Source organism: Enoplosus armatus, chromosome 1 (assembly GCF_043641665.1).
Source record: "Enoplosus armatus isolate fEnoArm2 chromosome 1, fEnoArm2.hap1, whole genome shotgun sequence".
NCBI classification, from domain to species: Eukaryota; Metazoa; Chordata; class Actinopteri; order Centrarchiformes; family Enoplosidae; genus Enoplosus; species Enoplosus armatus.
In genome coordinates, this window is record NC_092180.1 from 8390204 (window position 1) to 8404812 (window position 14609).

Consider the following 14609-nt stretch of genomic DNA (forward strand, 5'->3'; position numbering starts at 1 on the left):
CATCTTCTTGTCCCACTCTGTAGGAAACCACATTTAAGCAGCTGCAGTCTCCTCTGCCTCTGCCTACTACACTGCCTCTGCTAACAGCTTGCATTGCCCCCACCAAGACGGTCATAGCCAATCCCGTTCTCCACCTCAGCAACCACATTCACGACATCCTCCACACCATCACCCTCATGGAGGCCACGCCGCATCCTGACATAATGGATGACCGGGTCAGAACTCAAATAAGAATTTAACTTTATGTAGATGTGTGAAGTCTCTCTCTCACAGTCATCTCAAGTCGATCATTTTGATGTTGAATAAGTGAAATGTGTCTGTCTTTCACCCTCAGGTGAATGCTCTGCACACACTAGCAGCATCTCTGTCGGCTTGCATCTATCAAGCTTTGTGTGACAGCCACAGCTACAGGTAACTGTGCCTCTGCAGTGCAGTGCCACAGGTCCAACTGTCTCTGCAAGACCATAGATACTATTCAGTCCCCAAAGTACACTCTCACTGCTTCTTTTTTTTCTTCAAGACAACATCATTGTGAGTTAAAGTAGTAGGTAAATAAATTTGCTCTTGATGCTCAGCTCAGCTAACCACACCGTGACTCTATTTATTTTCTCATTTCATTCTAGGAAAGAAAGGAAAGAAAATGAGCATATTTCCCAAAATGTTGAACATACGTGTTTTGTATGGTTGTGACTCACGGTTTACCTTTGTGTTGTTGGCTCTGCAGTAGCCAGACGGAGGCCAACCAGTTTACAGGAATGGTGTACCAGGGCCTGTTGCTCAGTGAGAGGAAACGGCTCCGCACAGAAAGCATTGAAGAACATATAACTCCCAACTCCGCTCCTGCACAGTGGCCAGGTAACAAAGCCCCTGCTTTTCCAATCACTGGCATTTTTAGATTGAGTTAGACGACACATAAGGCAGAAAATACGAAAAGTTTTGAATCTGAATTTGCTATCAGGGGCTGGCTCTTCATTAACATGTCATAATAATCTCAAAAATAGTTTTAATGAGATTGAAGCTAAGTTAGATCATGTTCCAGAATCCACACAGAATGCATAGAAAGAAAATGGCACACGTGTGAGCATCAAAGACATGATTGAGAGAGAATATGAAAAGCAGAGGGAGAGGAAGAGCAGAGCAAAGCAAAGAGAGGCAGATGGTGTTCTATAATAGGAGCTTCATGGCCTCTGGGAAGGAAACAGAAAGACAGACTGATCACGCCATCATGCGAATGTTTCATAAATGTGTTCTGTATTGTGCAGAGATAGCGTTTTGTTCTGCTCTTTTTTTGTAAATTACGAGGTAACCTTTTACGCAAATACCATGTTGTGTGTTTGTGTCCTCCCTCTGCAGGTGTGTCGTCCCTGATTTCTCTGTTGACGTCTGCCAGAGAGGAGGACCAGCCGAGGCTCAACGTGCTGCTGTGTGAAGCGGTTGTGGCTGTTTATCTTGCACTGCTCATCCATGGCCTGGGCACTCACAGCAGCAATGAACTCTTCCGCCTGGCAGCACATCCCCTCAACAACCGTGTGTGGGCCGCAGTGTTTGGGGGAGGGGCCAAAGTCGTTATTAGGCCGAAGAGGCCTGAGGCTCCACCAGGTAGACTTATTGTTTTATCGTTAAAGATACTTATATCTATATTTCCATCGTCATTGTCATTGTTGTCTTTAGTCTTCCTCCCTGGTCTTCATAATCTGTCCCTGTCCCTATACTCTTTTTTTTTTTTTTGTCGTTGTCCTCTTTTGCTCCATCTGTTGACCTTCTACATCCTGACTTGTCTCTGATGTGAGGCAAAGCTTCCATCCCTCGGGCCCTTCTGCACAGTTACATAAACATACACCTAGTCCTGTCCTGTTGATGCTCCTGAGATGCTGCTGCTGCTCCTGTGTAGTGTCTTGTGTGAGTGTGCCCTCTGCCCTGTGTCCCAGTGCCAGCTGATTTTGAGGCAGCCAGGCCAGAGGAGTCTCAGGAGACAGGAAGACCTGAGCAGAGCAGCCTCACCCCAAATCCCACTCCCATCCCCACTGAAACCCAGCGCCCCAAACGACCCCCTCCTCCCGTTTCAAGGGGAGAGGGGTTGGGCACTGTGGCACCAGCAACTAAGGCCAGCTGTGAGTAACTGGGCTGGTGGATTGCAGTGCTGGTTTGCAGGATTGCAGTGCATGGTTACTGTTCAGGTTTGCATTGTTGCAGATGCTTGACTTACCCCTCTCTCTCTCGTGCAGCTACTACTGAATGCCCATTACAAACAACAAAGCTCACTAGTGCTATGAAGACATAGTCATCTGTGTTATGATAAGCCAACAGCTGTGTGTGTCTGTGTGTGTCTGTGTGTGTCTGTGTGTGTGTGTGTGCTGCATTGCATGTACATGTTGTAACGTCTCCTCTATGCTCATCTCATTGTGTCATTCCTGTTGTGCCACTGAAGCAACAGCTGGGCCTAGCAAGGAGTGTTCAGAGGCCAAGGCTGAGCAGCCAACTCAGACTAAATCTGAATCTGAGACTAAACCAGGTACACTTTCAGAGGCTATTAGACTAATGAAATACTACACTACTACTATACAACTACTGTAGAGCTGGAACTGTATAACTAGTTCTGTTTTGACCAGTTTGTAGTTTTAAACATTTAAAAAGAATGTGAATGGACCAAAGTCATATCAGTAGTTTGTAGTAGAGATAATAACTACATCATAGAGTGATAGTAGCTCTTGTGTGACTTGATTCAGCTGTTTGTCTGTGTCAGATTTTTAGATTTGTAGAAATTAAGCCATTTCCTGAGGAGCTGTGCTCTAAAAGCCTGTCCATCCATATTCATTAGGCAAAAGTAATCTGTGCACACATTGTATTTGTGGGGGAGGAAGATATGTGCTGGCATTTAGACTCCATATCACTGTAGACTGTGAGATAGCGCTCAGCATAGCTGAGAGCCTTTTGAAGAGCTGATTAGGGGGATCTTAAATGCCAGCCTGTTGATAGGAATCACTTTACCAAATGTTAAAACTTTGCCCTTTTGAGCGCCACTGCAAACTTACATGCATGTCACAAACACACTGCCATACGCAAATGTTACACATTGATGCCTCCCTATCATGTTCTAATTAACACTCATTTTTCAACAAAATAAACATGTTACAGTCACCAGTCTCATTGTGTTTGCCTCAAGTGCTGTTGGTCAAGAAAACGCTTAGCACATGACTGCTCAACAAATTCACCATCGTTGTTTGATGTGTTTTCTGTGTTTATTTTGTGCAACGCACTGTGTATTTACTGATTCAATTATGGTTTGTGTCTTGTCTTGTTTTGTCTGGTACGATGCCAGAGATAGTCACCCAGGATAATGGTGCAGGTTTGTGCACAACCTAGTGTGTGTTGCCCTGTGCCTCCATCCCAAATGTTTGTATTTGTGCATTTGTATATCTCTTTTCCAAGTCTGTCAGTTGTCTTTTGTGTGCTATGACTCATCCAAGTCATAGAACTCAAAGTTAGATCGTAGACCCACATTTTAGACAAGATTAAGGTTAATGTTCAAAGTCCATAATTCAGCTGTATATAGATGTGGACGTAGGGTATACTGTGCTTTGTGTAGGGTGTGGATGCAGTTCACTTCCTCCTGATCTATTTTTTGACCCTCTTTTGGCTTTAAAATGACACTGAGTCTCAGCTCATACTCATCAATTGTACAAAGTGCAGCACACTGCAGTCTGCTGCAAATTGACCTTATCAGTGTTCATTGTGTTTGAAAGATACCATCTCTTTGTTGTTCCCTCAGTGGCTCCCCCTCAGCCCCCAGCAGAGGATGTGGACCGATACAGACGGAGGTTCAACATGAGGATGCTCGTTCCTGGACGCCCTGTAAAGGAGACGCCAGCCACCCCACCTCCCGTGCCCACAGAGAGGCCCACATACAGAGAGAAGTTCATTCCCCCAGAGCTTAGCATGTGGGACTACTTTGTGGCCAAAGTAAGACATTGAATTCTACATATGTGGAATCGACTAATGAGATCTGTGATTCATAGTCTGCAGGTTATTAAAAAGTTATTCCTCAATCTCTCTTTCTATCTGCCTTTTTCATTCGCCTTTTCTCTCCCATCATTATTTCCTCCCTCTCAGCCCTTCCTGCCACTGTCAGACAGCAGTGCTCTGTATGACTCAGACGAAAGCGGCGCAGAGGATGATGAAGATGATGACGATGCCTTCCTTTCTGACACACAGATGACTGAGCACTCTGACCCCAACTCCTACAGGTAGGGCTCACTCTCGTTTGTTTTTCTGCATTCTGATTTGGAGGTTTTGCCTCCAGATTATAAACTTCCTGCATCTGTCTGTGTGGTACACAGCTGGGCTCTGATCCGCCTGGTCATGGTGAAACTGGCTCATCACAATGTCAAGAACTTCCTCCCCCTCACTGGCCTTGACTTCGCAGGTACACACTCACCTCATCATTGATCTTAAACAGCTCCTAAAATATAATATACAGTAAGATGTGTTGTTTATGAAGATACACTGAAATATTTTAGAATAAGTTGTATAAATAAATGATTAATTGGTGTGCTGCTGCCTGTATATAGTATATACTGTATATCATATGTACGTATTTGTGTCACAGACCTGCCAGTCACCTCCCCTCTCAGCAACGCTGTATTGAAGACTTTAGAGAATTGGGAGCAGCTTCTGCTGGAGCGAATGAACAAATTTGACGGCCCGCCTCCCAACTACATCAACACTTTCCCTACTGACCTCAGCGCAGGAGGTGGCCCCGCCATACTCCGACACAAGGCCATGCTGGAGCCAGACAACACACCCTTCAAGTGAGATCTACATTAGTGTGGCTCAGGAGCCTGCCTACATACAGTTGATCAATTTCACAACACAAAACAAATATGTTGCAAGTCACACATGCAGTATCAGATCATATCGTGTTCCATAGTATGAGCATAAGACTCCTCAGTGGATGCACCACTGTGACCTACTTATTTCTCTCTTATTTCTTTCAGGACAAAGAACCACCAGTCCTTTCCAGCCCGACGTCTTTGGCATTTCCTGGTCAAACAGGAAGTCCTTCAGGAGACTTTGATCCGTTACATCTTTACTAAGAAAAGGAAGCAGAGTGAGGTCAGTAGCCCACATGCACGAAACCATTTCTGCTTGTTTTTCCTTCACTTCAGTGTTCATTAGCTATGATGATTAAACCCATCCATTGTTTTATTTAACAAGTCATGTCAGTTCACATTTACACCAGAATGTCTGCATTTTTCTTTGTTTTTTTTGTTAATTTCCCCTTACACAAATACTAGATTGGTCCAAATATAAGACTACATTCTCTTGGAAATTACATTTGTTAAAAGTGGGTTTGTCTCAAGTTTAAAAGTCATCTGTAAAACTGGCTTGAGTCTCTGTCACTACAGTGTCAGGATCGACAGATGAAGACACATTGTGACTATGTTGAAAAAAGTCACTTTAAAGTAGGCCATAATAACCACATGACGGCCGTAATGATGGTGATTGGTGGTACGTAATAATCATCAAACAAGTGTCATGCAGCCAAGAAATGCAGTGTCAGATTGTTAAGACATCAGAACCATAAAAATATCAATCTGAGAAAATCTTAAGAAATTGAGGAAAAGTGTGAAAGTAATGTGTATTATTAAAGGTGCTATTTACTCAAATACCTACCTGACAATAATGTCATTTAACTTATTTAAATGTGGCAGGTGTTTCAAAAAGGGGCTAACTTTTAGGCAGGGACATTATATATGGGCCAATTCAGTATATATTTCAATTTCACTTAAATTATTTTCGTGTAGCATGTTTACAGTAGGTTACACATAAGAATAGAAAACAGAGTCAGAGTCTTTTGCACTTAAGCTTGGAGAGATGATGATTTATTCAGGTCTTTATCAGAGGCCTTTCAAGCTTTTGCCTCAATTATTGACTGTCTGACATATAAATGTACGTGCCTGTGGGGCATTTTGAAACCCAGGTCTTACCCATGTATATGTGCATTATTATTGCTTCATTGTAATACACAGAGAAGCGCTCACTGAGCATTTATCTCTGTTGCTGATATTTTTGTTATTGTCATTATCATTGCTTTGACTCCTTAGACATCTTTACTCAAGTACAGGACATTTCACTGCCTTCTGTGATATCTGGAACTATTCATTATTATGTAACCACCTTCATGACAGACCGCTACTGTAGCTGCCAGTCCAAAATTAGACAAGAAGATGCTTCTTATTAGGACAACATTAATTTCAGTCTTTGCTAACTGGAGTAAGCAGATTACGTCAAATTGAACTGTAGCAGTAAGATCCATATCTCCATTCAACCTGCTACCCGACTGTAGCTCCATGCTAATGAGCTGGACTGCATGCAGAGTTATTTACATTTTATCGCCAAGTATACATCAAAGATCCTGTCAACCTTTTACATTTTCTTTTCATTTCATGTTTTATTTTTCTGTGTTTGTGCATGTGTTGTGTGTCGTGCCGTGTTGGTGTGTTCTGTGTCTATATTGCCTCTGTGTGTGTTGTGTAGTCTGTAGAGAACCATATGGACCATATAAGCCCAAACTGCATAGCAGGAGCTAGCAGTCCCTATAAGGTAGTATCATTTACTGTTCCAGCCCAGGCCCTGGCTCTGTCTGTCCGTCTGTCTGTCCAGGAGAGTCACTGTAAAGCCAAGCTTGGAGGAGCAAGAGCATTAAAGTATTGTGCACCAGTTGCACAGGGTTTAGGTTTGAAGTTTATAGTTAGAGGTAACACCAAAGTGGGTGAAGCTCTTGACGTCTCCTCCCCATTTTGGCCTGACAGTGACTGCTCTGGCAATTTTTCTGGCATAAAATCAAGGATCTAACGTCTAATCTTTCCCTCTCACTGGGACACCTGTAACATCCACTCACATAACCGCACATCCGATCCCTACCAATAACACGTCTCCCTGTGTTTCTGACTCCTTTCTCCTCTCTAGCTGGACTGATTCTGCTGGACCCAATAGCAAAAAAAAAAAGAGAGTTGGCACATACAGTAGACCTACTAACTTGCATGCACTCACTGTCAGGGCTGTGTGAGGCTTGCTAATCGTGCAGGGTGTCGTCACCAGGGAATTCCAAATCAGCAGTCAAAAATTTAGTGTGAAGTATTTTAGTTTAAGTATTTAATTGTGTACCTCTACACCTTCTCCTTTGATTACTACTCTCCCCTTGTGAATGTGGCTGTACTTTGTGCTACCTTCAACTGAAGTGGGAGTATTTTTTGGAGCAACTTGATGGCCCAAAGCAAGTGTTTTGGAAATATATATTTTCCCACTCTACTCCTCATAGAAGGAAATTAACTTAACATAAACACTATTTCTGAAGAATAAGCTTCTCCATTAATTATTTCTTACTTACTTACTTTAGCTTTTGCTGTGTCTTGGACCTTAATGTGTCATTTTGTTTTTGGCTTTTCCAGGTGGAGGCAGATCTGGGCTACCCCGGAGGCAAGGCTAAAATCATTCATAAGGAGTCTGATATAATCATGGCATTTGCCATTAATAAGGTAAGTTCAGGAATCCTTCCTTTGAATTTACAAATACATATCAGTGCCTTTCTAGGAAATGAATGGAAACTGTTTTCAAGTCCGTCTTTAATGTTGTCTCTTCCTTCCTCCTTGTCCCTCTCTTCCCTGCTTCACTCCATTTCCAGGCTAACTCCAACGAGATAGTGTTGGCCTCCACTCATGATGTCCAGGAGGTGGATGTGACTAGTCTGGTGGCTGTCCAGCCCTACACCTGGATAGGGGATGACTTTGATAAAGAGTCCCGCAGGTGAGATTGAGGGCAGATTATAGATGGCAATTGTCTGTCCTCAAAGAAACGATTTCAACCCTCAGCTCTTTGTCTGCGCCAATACAGGCGTATTATAATAAATTGATATTGGTGAAAATAAAGCCAATCAAAATCTGATCTCTTCTTTACTTTACTTTAATTAAGCTGTGTGAATTGTGAAATAGTAGTAAAATAATTTGGTTCCACCGAATCAAATGATTTACTCTGTTCTGACACCAGGTCTTCTCTCCAGCTGATCACGTCACCTTAAATTCAGGAGTCGCATTCTCCCAGTTAAACTTTCATATCATATCATTAATTTAAGCTCATAAATTTTGAGGTTTTAAGCGAGAATCTTCAGTATTTGGATCAAGTGGCTTGTGAAAAATAAGGTGAACCAAATTTAGAAGGCTACACATGTTATTTCAATGAGTCAGATACATATTTAATCAACATGTATGTGAATTTTAGTAACGGATCATACATGATATCAGCAGATACCCAATATTAAAGGACTCTGAATGGGATCGGGGCCAAAAAAACTTGATTGGGACCTCACTAGTCAATAACATATATACATCTACATGACTTCAAGTAATGTGTTGATGCAAACAAATTCAAATTAATAATGCACGCTGAATAGCAGAAGAAACGCTGCCCGAAGTTTATCCTGAGGCTTGTTTTCCTCATCTCCCAGGCTTTCTTTAAGTACAGCGTACGCTGTCGGCAGTACAGGGTATGCCGTAGGCCTCCCGTATTGCCTGCCGTAGGCTGTTATGTTAGTTATAAAATGTTTTTGTTTCCAGTTGCAGGCTGTTGAGAGAAGTTACACACCTATAAACTAAAAGTGTGTTTGCGCAGGAGGCTGTTCATGTTTGTGGAGTTTCAGTCAGCACCATCAGAACTTTACCAAACACTGTCACTATTACTAGCTGCTGTAGTTAGGAAGCTCATCATCTCACTATCGGCAAGTGTCAATTTTAGAAAAAACTTAAATGAACTTAAATGAATTAATCATTATTTATTGGTTAATCCATCTATGCATTTTCTGCTGCTTTCCAGTTCAGGTCACATCCATTTAGCTAATTATATCGTAACGAATTGTTATATACTGCTGGAAAGTAATGAACAATTGTGATATATTAATAAATAATTCTAGGCCATATCGTCCCTACTGATTTTCCATCATACTTTCATAATTTGGCGGATATGATCCTAAAACAGATATTAAATTGTATTGTATATGGTATGAATAAACTGCTTTAATCTGTAATTGAACCCTGCAGAAACAGGTAAGTAGAATTCAATGTTTTGTATGTGAATAGCTGAGTCTTTGTGCATCATCTATGTTTTAAACATCTCTACAAAATATTCTCAGAGTAACAGGTTATGTTTGTTTTACAGCTCTGACGACATGGACCATCGTTCTTCTCATACCAACATTGCCCAGGCCAGCTCTGTCCCCTTTGCACCACCACAGATGCCGGTCTCTGCATCCATGCCATGGCTCGGCAGTGGACAGACCAGCATGGGAGCCAGTGTGGTACGAGTCTATGCACTGTAAACACAGATATACACAAACGCAGCCAAACCAGGCAGTAATGGGTATGCAGTTCTCAGTGATAGCCAGTAGGGGGAAACTAAGTTCTGCTTTTGGAGATAGACAATGTAGAATCTGTGCTATCGCTCTGCAGTCTGCACTAATGCATCTATTGTGGAGCATGGTTTGTAAGTTAGTAAGTTAGTTAGTTAGTAATAGATGCATTAGTAAAGTTTTAGATTTATTAACACCAAATGAAAACATGAGATAAACTTCTGATTCAGAATTAAAAAGGCCATTTACTACTTGGATTTAACTCTGCAGTCTGTGGCCCCTGCACATGTTCAGGAGAAGTTTATATTTTTAATTCTTATCAATGTCGGTCCAAACTGAGCCATGCCGACTAAACAGCTGGCCTGCTGAGTCTGGAGGCTGATACAGAGAGGGTGTGTGTTTGCATGGCAGAGATGGACGCATGTAAACACAGATAGCAGCAGCTCTCACAGCCGGCTACCCAAGGTACACTTTTGCGTCACACTTACACGCAGTCAGGGTTCTCCATGTCCCAGCCATTTTGATAAATGTTGAGTGTGATACACTAAGCAAGACAGGACAGAGGGTGTCTTACTGTTCAGTGGATTACAGAAGGGGCTTTCTTTAGTGTGCAGTGTGGTCTGGGTAGTGAAGATCTCAGCCACTTAATGCCTGGATTGATAGTGGATTCACATCTTCAAACACACAAGAGGAAGGGTGAAATTCACTTTCTAGATCCTTTTTTTCAAAGACAATTTTAGTTTTATGTTTTTTCCCTTGTGTCAAAAAGTTGAAGCGGGGAGCTTTGTCAAACTGTCGCTGTGCAGTTTAACCTTAACATTGCCCCCAGGTTTTGAGAACAATAGATATAAAACTGTGTAAGGCTTTTATCTACCATGTCTATCTTATATTTATGACTGGTCTTTGAGTCTATAGCATTGTATTATTCAGCACTAAAGAACTTTCACACTAAGACATTGTCCAACACAGATATATCGCTAAAATAGAAACAAAGCTTCAAAAAAAGAAAATGTATGTCATGCTGAAATATGCAGGCATAAACACTGTTAAACAGTTATCTTTGCACGTGAAATGTATTGGAGATAGTGACAGTGAAGCAACTTGTGAAAGCTCAGAAATGAGCAACGGCATCATTAAAGTTTTGTTTGTTTTTTTACCTAAAAACTATAATTCATCTTCTGGATGTCATGTGTTATGAGATAAACTGATGTTCTTATTGATGTTTTTCAGATTATGAAGAGGAATCTAAATAATGTGAAGAGAATGACATCCCATCCCATATATCAGTATTGTAAGTGCCTACACTGAAGCCTGTGCATAGGAGGTCATCACCAGTATACAGTTTCATTTTGATCATGTTTCGGTTAATTTCTCCCTGTCTTTGTCTTTGTCTTTGTCTTTGTCTCTGTTTCTGTGTGTGTGTGTGTGCGTCAGACATGACAGGGGCTCAGGATGGTAGTGTGAGAATGTTTGAATGGAACAGACCTCAGCAGCTCATTTGCTTCAGACAAGCAGGAAATGCTAGAGTCACCCGGCTCTATTTCAACTCCCAGGGCAATAAGGTACACACACACACATTCTGCAACGCCTGTGTTTTGACTATTTGGTGTGATTGTTCTGATTGCTCTGTACTCTTCTTGTAGTGTGGAGTTGCTGACGGAGAGGGCTTCATCAGTCTCTGGCAGGTCAACCAGACATCCTCCAACCCCAAACCCTACCTGGTGAGGTCACCTCCCACCTCCTTAATCACCTCCCCAGCACACACATACACATCTTTAGACAAAAAACAAAATATGAATCATTAAAATTAATATGTACTGTTTGTTTTTCTTGTCCTGTTCATGCCGACAGAGTTGGCAGTGCCACACTAAGACCTGCGGCGATTTTGCCTTCATCACGTCCTCCAGCCTCATCGCCACAGCCGGACAGTCCAATGATAACAGGTCAGCGTCTGTACTGAGCAACACCACTATTAAACCAACACTAATCTTTCTCTATTGGTATTGACGGACTAATATTATCCTTGGTTTACTTTGTCCACAGAAATGTTTGCCTGTGGGATACTTTGATTTCACCTAGCAATACCATGGTCCACGGTAAGAAATCCCAAATGCAAACAAGCCTATTTAAATGATTTCTCCCTGTATATAAAGTTGTTTTGTGATCCAATTTCACATTTCTTCCCACCCACCCCTTCAGCGTTCCCCTGCCATGAGAACGGGGCCACTGTGCTGCAGTATGCTGCTAAACAGCAGCTGCTGATCACTGGAGGCAGAAAGGGCTTCGTGTGCGTGTTTGACATCCGCCAGCGGCAGCTGCTCCACACTTTCCAGGCCCATGACTCAGCCATCAAGGCCCTTGCTCTGGATGCCTTTGAGGACTTCTTTGTCACTGGCTCTGCAGAGGGCAACATGAAGGTGACGCATGCTCCATCAATCTTTCACTGACCTGCCAAAACATGTTCATTTTTACAGTCATACTTTGACTGTGTACTGAGGATTGATGTCTGATTCTAAGTACAGACCTACTCGATAAAAATCCCCAATTCCTCTGCACTTCAACGTCAGTGTCAATAACCATGTAGTCCTGATGCAGGACCATCATAGTACGATGTTTCTATTTACACACATTTTCCACCAAAATACCATGACCATTTTGGGGAGGCTTAGCCTTCTCTTGCCTCTTAATGGCACCGCCTATGAGTTCTTCTCATGCTGGTTATGGCGAGACATTTGTCAGCTTGATTATCAGTTGTTATTAAGTGGATGCTGTTTAGTAAAGAACAGAAACAGACTTGTTTTGTACAAAATTATTTTTACACCACTTCAGAGAAAGCTTCAGAGCACTCAAATTGAATTCGGCACTGGACAATCACAGCGGCAGGCTCCGCATAATAAAATAATAAAGAACAATAGGCTGGTGTGAAAAAGGAAGAAAATAAACTTAACACCTGTTCCGTCCTCTCTCCCTCTGCTTTCTCTATCTCCAGGTGTGGAAGTTAGCCGGCCACGGGCTCATGCACTCTTTTAGCACCGAGCATGCCAAGCAGTCCATCTTCCGCAACATCGGTGCCGGTGTCATGCAGGTGGAAACACGGCCCGGTAACCGCATCTTCACTTGTGGTGCAGACGGCACCCTGAAGATGAGGGTCCTCCCTGACCGCTACAATATCCCCAGCAGCTTGGTCGACGTCCTGTAACACCTACTTCCACTTCTGAGGGTCCAAAGAGGAAAGAGACAGAAAGAAAAAACACAAAAAGCTTACGTAACACTCGCTAGGCATTGATAGTATAATTGATGGGGAAGAGTTGGTCAAAAGATCACCACGCTTTTGGCGTCTTTCAGAGTGTGCAGTGTTCATGGGTTTACTGTTAATGTAAATCATATCCAGAATGAAAAACGGAGCTGCAAATATTTTTTTTTCCCAAAGGCTGAAAGCGAAGTTACAAGCAAAAGGTATCATACTTGATTTTAAGGCTAGATTTATTGTCATTTTATTGAAGAATCTCTACTCTTAGAGTGTGTCCATAGGGAAGCTATGCATGTCCTGTTCTCGTTACGCGGTGCAATCACAGGTCTATTGATAGTGCTCTGTAAAAGTGCTCAAGCAAAAATTTTAAAAGTGTGTAACTGTTGTCATTTTGTGCCCACAGCTGAAATCTCTTAGCATCTACTGTAACCAGCACTGTGGTTTGTTATTAAGTCAGTGGTTTCCAGTGTGAATCGAGTTGTTGGAATCTGCATTTTGTATCAATGGTTTTCGCCCACCCCCCCTCTCCCCCCCGCCTTTTTGCTCTGCTTTTCTCAGCCGTTATGGAAGAGTTGATGGTGCATTGCTCCTATTGTGACACCCCCCCCCACTTCCTACTTCACTGGTTGCCCGTCAACTCACTCTGGCCTCTCCTGGTTTGGGCTCGACCCGGCCCCGGTTTGGTCCTCGAGTGTGATCACTCTGCTGTGTCTGCCATCTGTACACCCGCCCGCCCACCTGCCCTCAAATGCCTGTTTGTGTGGCAGACTCACTGCTAGAACATTCCTGTTTGGAAGATGATGTGTTTTACTCCTGTGACTGTGATATCAGTGTTTCCATCTGTCTGGTCCAAACCTGAACGCCCACCCACCCAGAGCAGAAACACAAAGGTTCACTTCTGGTTTTGCACAAGGTATTCTTGAATTAGTTTTTTTTTTAATTCATTTTATTTTATTATTTAAATTATTTATATGTTTGTTTGGTCGACCATTCCTTTGTAAATCTATTTAACTTATTGCCTTTTTATTTTAGGAATGTAAGGGGTTTTACTGTATCTGACAGGGAGATGTGCAACACAGTCTACTGTATGTAAGTGCGTGTTAACTCGCTAGTTGTTTTTACTGTTTCATCCACAAGGAATAGATATTTGCACTCAAATTCTGGAGACACTAAAAGTTTATTTCAAATAAATAGGTTATTGAAGAAGAAACTGTTATATACAAATGAATGTCTGGCTTTATTTGGCCAAGTAGTAAAACGTTTGAAATAGTTTTAATATATAAATTATATAAATATATATATATATATATGAAATACCACAACAGCTTGTACAAACATGAAAGCATTTCTTTATTTTTGGTTTGTATCATACCAGCTGGATTAGTTGTAACTTTTGTTAAGTGTATGTATGGTATTTATTAAAGAGATTTGTGTTTCTCTCCCTCTTTCTGCCCACTATGTGTACTGTATGTATCTTAAGTGTTTTACCGATGGTCCTACTGGTGTCTGGTGTGTATGTGTGTGTGCATGTAATAATGCAAAAGAAGCCAATATCATTGGTAGATGCTTACTAGGGCACTTGAGCCTGGAGGTGTGTGAGAGAACAGGTCATGGTCAGAGTTTTACCTTTGTAAAGTGAATAAATTCTTTTTATTTCATCAGGGTGATTTGGCGCTGTTTTTTTCCTTTTCTGTCGAGAGGAATAAGCGACCTCGGACCATGCTGCTTCACTGTCTATATGTACAGAATGTCAGGGGGGATAACATTGACATCTTTATAAAAAATACATAAAAGATAATTGTACTTCATGCAAATACACTAAATAATGTAACAACTTACAATACAGACAAAAGTTGAGTTATAAATTCAAATGGTTTAAATGGCGAAGTGTCTGATACAAAATGATAAAACGTTTTCACACCGTTAGTAACTACAAAATCTCACATGTACATTGCAAAT

At 41.9% G+C, this 14609-nt stretch overlaps 1 protein-coding gene across 1 annotated transcript in view; it reads left to right on the top strand.

The window, feature by feature from the left end:
* dmxl2 (Dmx-like 2) overlaps nt 1-12599 on the top strand; it is a 36741-nt gene extending 24142 nt beyond the window's left edge. The window contains 21 exon segments of the mRNA XM_070910975.1: nt 24-215; nt 335-411; nt 725-855; nt 1354-1599; nt 2282-2287; nt 3791-3960; nt 4111-4244; nt 4338-4423; nt 4607-4808; nt 4995-5112; nt 6538-6603; nt 7452-7538; nt 7685-7806; nt 9211-9349; nt 10631-10691; nt 10835-10962; nt 11044-11121; nt 11252-11343; nt 11444-11496; nt 11600-11817; nt 12390-12599. Of these exon segments, the coding sequence (XP_070767076.1) occupies nt 24-215; nt 335-411; nt 725-855; nt 1354-1599; nt 2282-2287; nt 3791-3960; nt 4111-4244; nt 4338-4423; nt 4607-4808; nt 4995-5112; nt 6538-6603; nt 7452-7538; nt 7685-7806; nt 9211-9349; nt 10631-10691; nt 10835-10962; nt 11044-11121; nt 11252-11343; nt 11444-11496; nt 11600-11817; nt 12390-12599 (2616 nt within the window).
* Nucleotides 12600-14609: the final 2010 nt, after the last annotated feature.